This window comes from Cariama cristata, unplaced genomic scaffold (assembly GCF_000690535.1).
Source record: "Cariama cristata isolate BGI_N322 unplaced genomic scaffold, ASM69053v1 scaffold18940, whole genome shotgun sequence".
In the NCBI taxonomy this organism is placed as follows: domain Eukaryota; kingdom Metazoa; phylum Chordata; class Aves; order Cariamiformes; family Cariamidae; genus Cariama; species Cariama cristata.
In genome coordinates, this window is record NW_009595480.1 from 3,374 (window position 1) to 10,154 (window position 6,781).

The 6,781-nt window shown below is 41.9% G+C and overlaps 2 protein-coding genes across 2 annotated transcripts in view; one reads left to right on the forward strand and one right to left on the reverse strand.

The window, feature by feature from the left end:
* The window catches only part of SNRNP48 (small nuclear ribonucleoprotein 48kDa (U11/U12)), a gene marked incomplete at its 5' end in the record, with an annotated part of 6,889 nt that extends 2,747 nt beyond the window's left edge, over window positions 1-4,142 (forward strand). The window contains 5 exons of the mRNA XM_009702396.1: window positions 108-296; window positions 1,197-1,318; window positions 1,781-1,896; window positions 2,991-3,155; window positions 4,093-4,142. Of these exons, the coding sequence (XP_009700698.1) occupies window positions 108-296; window positions 1,197-1,318; window positions 1,781-1,896; window positions 2,991-3,155; window positions 4,093-4,132 (632 nt within the window). The remainder of the gene's footprint in view (window positions 1-107; window positions 297-1,196; window positions 1,319-1,780; window positions 1,897-2,990; window positions 3,156-4,092) is intronic.
* A 1,871-nt stretch (window positions 4,143-6,013) lies between these two features.
* The window catches only part of ROPN1L (rhophilin associated tail protein 1-like), a 6,648-nt gene continuing 5,880 nt past the window's right edge, over window positions 6,014-6,781 (reverse strand). Inside the window, exon 5 of the mRNA XM_009702384.1 lies at window positions 6,014-6,131. Within this exon, the coding sequence (XP_009700686.1) occupies window positions 6,068-6,131 (64 nt within the window). The 3' untranslated portion in view covers window positions 6,014-6,067. The remainder of the gene's footprint in view (window positions 6,132-6,781) is intronic.

Below are 6,781 nucleotides of genomic sequence, written 5' to 3' on the forward strand. Positions count from 1 at the left end.
AGGATGAAAACAGCATGGGTATTTACTGCATTGTTTGTTGAGCTTCTCAGTGTTTTCCTGTACAATTATGCTATTATACTAATAACAGCTCTCTGTTCAACCTCCAGGATCTTACTCGTTACTACCTGTAGAAGTTCCTCAAAATCACAAGCGTTTCACTTGTGACCTGACTCAAGCTGATCGCCTTGCTCTTTATGATTATGTTGTTGAGGAAACAAAGAAACAAAGGTCTAGATCCCAAATAACGGAAAATGACAGTGATCTCTTTGTGGATTTAGCAGCAAAAATCACCCAAGGTTTGAAGAATGATCTATTGTGGAATTTATTGCTCAGAACTTTCACTTTGTGTAGGTAGATGAGTTTTGTTGAAAGCCAAACAGAATTGCTTGTGCTATTTTTATTGTGAAAAGCATACTTAAGAGCCACAACGAAGACCTGGCATCAGAAAACGCTAGTTTGATATCCTTTATGTTGTTTGCCTTCTGAGAAAGCCTCGGTGCTCTGCTCCTGGCACACGTATTGTGGGTATCTTAGTAGATGGATCTTTTGTCTTTGCTGCAACTGACTGCAGGTTGCTTAACGTTGCCAACTTACTGCGCAGCTTGGAAAAGTTTGCTGTGAGAGATGATGAGATTAAAGATCACTTAAGAGTAAAAGCTGAACAAGAAAGGTTGGCGGTCGTCCGATGGAGCTCTTGAACAATATACAAATGGGTGTATTGGACCGAGGCTTCTCATCCCTGTTGAGTGACGCCAGTTTGTAACTATACCAAGTGCAACATAAGCATCTGTGTTATCCTGTGGGCCCTGCTATGCCTAGGAGGTAGGAGGTAGTGTTTGTCATCTACACAGGTCAATGTTTTACAGAATCTGGCTTTCTCAGTCTTTGTGTCTTACTGTAAGACTGGCTTTGAAAACGTGGCCCGCATTTTGTAGGTGTTTGACCAAATGGCAAGCTCATGTACTGATTTGGATAGCTGTTAGGAGACTGAGGTCACGTAACAACATTTGCTTGGTGGCTTTTTAGTCTTGTGTAAACAGCTAGCAAAAGGGTTGGAGAGGAAGCTTGTGGAGAAACTTCAGAAAGAGCACATATTTTATGTTTCAGACTTCTATTACTGAAGCACCAGACTTGCATACATGCAGGTGCTAATATCCTGCTAATGATCATTTGTTTTACTTCCAATTTTTTGCTAGACGATAGTCAGAAAGGTCCAAAGTCCCATCTTGAAATTCTGGCTGAAATGCGAGACTACAAAAGGCGGCGGCAGTCCTACAGGGCTAAGAATGTTCATATAACAAAGAAGTCTTACACTGAGGTGAGATTTGAAAATAAAGAGTTTTGTGCACAAAAGTGCTTATTGTACATCAGCATAAACGATGACATACCCTTTCAGACAAATAAAATGTCTCTCTTTTTCTGCTTGTACTCTGCCTGATTAGAGTTGTAAACTATAGAGGAATATGGGTTTGGGTTTTGCTTTGTTGCAGCAAGTTACAAGTAATAGGAGGATTTTTGATTATTAAATTTTGAATGTGAAAATGCCAGCAAGATAGAGTTGACTGTCTATTGTAAAATGGTCCTATTTACATTTCTGCTGAAATACCTGTTTCTGCAAATAAGACTTTCCATTCAAACATCTGATGTATAGGGTCTGGGAGGGATTTTTTTTGGCAGGCGGGGGAATGTTCACCTTCCGCTGTCTAGTTGCTAGTTCAGGCCATTACCATGACATGCTGCTTTTCTTCATGTTTGTTTTTAATATATCTTAAATCTCCAGGTGATTCGGGATGTGATTGGTGTGCATATGGAAGAACTCAGCAATCACTGGCAGGAGGAGAACAGGTTGGATAACACAGAGATATGTGAAGGAGGGAAGTCAAAATCTTCAGGAAGGTATGCCACAGTTGACAAATTCCTTGGGCACATCAGCAGGCCGATAGCCTGTAATTGTATCTTATCACCACCTTCTAATAGCACGTACCAGCCTTGGCTGAGACACACGCGCAGTTTATTTTATACTAAATCTATTAAGCTCTTGCTTGAGAAGCTCTGCCTGCATGAAGGATGGGGAAAAATGAATTATTAGCTTTCTTGCAGGGGTAAGGAGGTAAGTTGCAACTGATCCAGGTGAACAGGTAGTTTTTGGTGGAGCTGGGGAATGAATAGTGCTTCCTTTCTGTCCAAATGCATATATATGTAATAGCTGGGGACAGAAGGACACTTGAAAATACAAATACACAACTTCTTCCTCTTCCCTACCACTTGACAGGAAATGCTATGGTAGATAGAATATAAAATACCTCAGAGAAAAGGTTTTCATTAACTAACTAAATATGGGGACCCTTTACAGTTCTTATCACCGTGAATGTGTTGCTGTGCTAACTGGGAGTCTGTTTTATGTATATTTTCCTGTGTCAAGCAACATTGTACACTCTTCCAAGCATTTGTTGCTGAAATAAAAACGGAATCATGACCTAGTGATGGGGTGATAGTCTATTTGTGCTTCTTCAGGTGATCTTTGAGATGAAAATGTTGTTGAAACAAACTAAAAGGTGACACTCGAGGTGTTCGTTTTCAGCATTAAAGTGAAGGTGGATGATAAGGCCACACAGGAGATCAGGCTTGCTGGGTTCTCCAGCTGTAGGTAGCAGCTTAAGGCAGGTGGTTGAAGAGTTGGAGAGTTAAAGCAAAACAAAGTGAACCCCTTCTACTGTCTCCTGTTTCATAAGCAGAGGTGGTAAGACTGAGGGGCAGTGTTTGTAAGACGTAACTGGATTAAATAGTGTGCTGAGATGCACACATACAAGAACGTGGACTTTGAGCCTCTTTTGGGAGGTATTGTATTTCTTAGGGAGATAGAGAGGCTTAATAAAAGTACGTCCTCTGTCTTACACCATTAGTAAGTCATTATATTACAAAACTGGTACTGAAAACAATAGTGGCTGAAACTATTTTTATTGACTAAAATCAGTAACTTTTTTTTTCAGAAAAGAAGACAGGCGGTCAGCTTCAGTAGACTCACGGCAGTCTGGAGGAAGCTGTAAGGATACTGAACACACCAGGCATAGGAGGGAGACCAGCAGGAGTCCAAATAAACGAAAAAGGAGTCGCGAAAGAGGCAAAGACAGAGATTCTCGGAGAAAAAGAGAGAGGTGAGCATAAATAGTGACAGCTGACTCTTGCTTCTGAATTGGGCAGCTTGTAGCCACTGTCTATGAGAATTTAGCGCAGAGAATTAGAATAGCTAGTCCAATCTCATATACAATATAACAAGCCAGTGGCATGAGCCTACTAGTACTAAACAAGATGTGCTGTGAGATCATAAACTGTGATCCAGACTTCAGAATTTACTCTCACATCTGAAAGGTAACACTTTCAACAGCGCACTACAGGATTAGTGCAGCACTGTTGCAGGCTATTTTACTCCTTGATCAACATACGCATAGGGGGACATACTGTCCATTTAGACAGCTAAGTGTGCTTGTCGTGTCTAATGCTGACTTCTGCTCTAGTTTGCACTGGGATTTAATAAATATGTATCAGTGAAACAAATAATCCTATATACACACAATCACTTGGCTAGCTTTTCCATGGTAGATGCTTCAAAACTTCAGTTTTTCAGAGCTTCAGTAGCTCCAGACATATTTTTAGGCTAAAGAAAACAAATCTAGGCCACACTTTCTAATACCATCAACAAGAGCACATTTGCATCTGCAAGACCATAGGTGTGTGGGACCTGTGTTTGAGCAAAGACTTAGGCTGTTGTGCAGAAGAAATGCTGCATTGTCCCTAGTGTGTGTGGAAGAAATGCTGTAGGTAGCTGCCGGGATGGGAATGATTGCTTGTCTCAAAATTGGCTTCATTGCAGAGTGATGCTATTCATCCTAAACTAAATGGCACTGCATGGCCAGGCTTTGATTAAAACAGTATGGGAAGTAAACTGTCTTAAACTAATTTACTTTCTTTCCTTAGAAGAGGACATGATTACATTTAATGAGAGCTTTCCATTTTCCAAGTACTTTTTTTTTGCCTGCAGATTCTGTCAGTCTGAGCCTAACAGCCCACACAATGTTTGTGTTTTTGTTTCAGGGATGAAGATAAGTATCACAGCCATAAAAGAAGAAAGTAGAAACAAGAACCTGATTATTTTGTTTGTCAGCTGTTCAAAAAATTAGCAGGAACTATCGTTACTGCTGTCATGCCAGGGACAGTAACACTGTGTACATAATATTGGTGTTGCATCACAGCTGTGCTCGGAGACAAAAATGAAATAGTGTTAAGGTTTGCCAGGATGGAAGCAGTATATATCAGAAAATGTGTAAATCTGTAACACTAATGCATCTATTAATGTATCTCTCATCTCTTTGAGTTTAGTCTGACAAGGCTGACATCTGTGAGAGGCTGCACTAATTTGCCTTCCTGACCTATAGTTAGTGGATGTAGAACAGAGCTGATCCCTGGAGTCTCAGATCAATTACAAATGGAAAAGGCAGGAGGAGAGCCCCTTCCTACCCCCTCACCTGGCATTGTCACCTCTGGGAGCCGTGTTCCAGAAAGACGGCACTTTCTGCCTAGTTACAGCATGTACCAGAGGTGAGAGGGCAGATGTCAGAGTTCTCCAACGGGATAAAATATCTTTAACTGCAGCTAGTGGTAAAAGGACAATAACAGGAAAGTTACTGTTCCCAAGCTAATGTTCAAAGAAATTTAGGATCAGTGTCATCTGGCAAAGATGATGAGAATATAGCTCTCCACAGAAACTAGTGGGGAGGCACCAAGGACACTTGTAATATTGCTGATTGCCATTTTCAAACACCAGGTGCCTACCCCTTTCCTTCCAGAAATAACTAGGAGGAGTTCCCATCCTGTAGATTACATGAGTATTAGTGATAGAGCTTGACAAAACAGTAAGACTTGTAACATGCAGGTACATATTAAGGGTGGGCAGGAGGAGCCCACTTACTTAACTTCAGTGAGATTTTTATTTTACCAGTTTCTAGTCCTGTTAATTCCTCACACAACCTACTACAGCAAGGTCAGTCATCAGCCAAGCTTGTTAGCTCAGCAAAGTAAGCAACTATAAAAGAAAAAGCTTGCAGATCCATCTTTCCTACAGTACTTTCTTCTGGTTTGAGTTGCCAGGAGAGGGCACTCCATACGGTCCTGCTTTTGGCTGCCTCTGTCAGCAGAATCTCCCGTTTTACTATAGCCACTGGTATCCCGTCTTCTACCTCAATCGTTTCTGCAATTAAGTGTGATTATCTGTCACTGAATACATAGTCTAGTTCTGACTGATTTAGATTTCTGTACTTAGTACAGCTGTTCAGCTCAAAACCAAACTGAACTCTGTGTCGGGCATTCCCCACCTATGTGTCAAATGCAGTAGCTTTTCCTGTCAGAAAACAAGACATATTTTAAAACAGATCCTTAATTAGACAAGTCCATCTAAGAATTCAAGTTCTGAAAGGGTCCTAATTAGAGGGGAAAACAATATGGAACCATTGCAGTCCTTTCTGGAGTTGATGTTTCTTCTGCCAGCTCTGCCACAGGGTTTCTCATGAAGTTCTCTTGAGTAAGGCACGGTAAAACTATTTGTTTAATAGAGCGTGTTCATGCAGACAAGGTAGTCAGAAGACGTGCTGTATTTGTGTAAGAGTCAAAAAAAAGTCTGCTACTAGAAGCATGAGAAACACACCAATTATAGCTGTCCAGTCTTCTCTAAATTTAATTCTGTGTTTTACTTCTTTTCTTACAATCACTTATGAGGGTAGGAAGATCCATAAAAAAAATACCTTTTACTCAATATAAGCAGATGAGTGAAGGTATCACTCCCTAGGTGTGAGCATCAGTATTTGAGCAGTAGGAGAACAGTATGACCATATATTCAAGTAACATCCACTGAAGGGCAATTTCAAGAGTGGGATAAAGAAAAAGAAGTGCCAGAGAAGAGGAGCTTCTTGTATTGTAATATGCAAATAATGGTCCTTTGAACACAAATTATTTTCTTGCATGTATTTATTCCTTTTTTTTTCCCCTCTCACCTGGTGCTGAAGAGTAGGCTTGATCAAAACAGTGTTGAGGGCTGGGGCAGAAAGTTTCTGAGCAGCACCATGCCAGTTTGTTGGTCACTGGAAAGGAAAAAAACACATTTTAGAAAAACACTTTAACATGGTAAATCCTAGTGTGTTGGACAAGACACAATTGAGGGTTATATTAATTGCAAGCAAGAGCAGTGTGATTAAAAAGTGGTTCTTACTAAATGTCAATCTGGTAACTGTAATGACAAAACAAATCAGTTCATTTGTGTGCTCATGTATTTTTAAGCTCCCACGTACGTGGAGCTGGTAGCAATCTAAGACAGTGTATTGGGTTTTGCATGGCAAGGTTTTGGTAGAAGGGGTGCAGCTACAGGGGTGGTTTCTGTGAGAAGCTGCTGGAAGCTTCTCCCATGTCTAATGGAGCCAACGCCAGCCGGCTCCTAGACGGGCCTGCTGCTGGCCAAGGCCGAGCCCATCAGTGATACTGGTAGTGCCTCTGGGATGGTAACATTTAAGAAGGGGAAAAAGTTTCTGCTCAACAGCAGTTGCAGCTGGAGAAGAGAGGAGTGAGAATATGTGACTGCAACAGCCCCGCAGCCCCCCGGTGAGCGCAGCAGGAGGAGGAGGTGCTGCAGGCCCGGAGCAGAGATTCCCCCCAGCCCCTGGTGCAGCCCACGGTGAGGCCGGCTGTCCCCTGGCAGGCCACGGGGGGCCCCGCCGGGGGCGAACCCCCCCCCGCA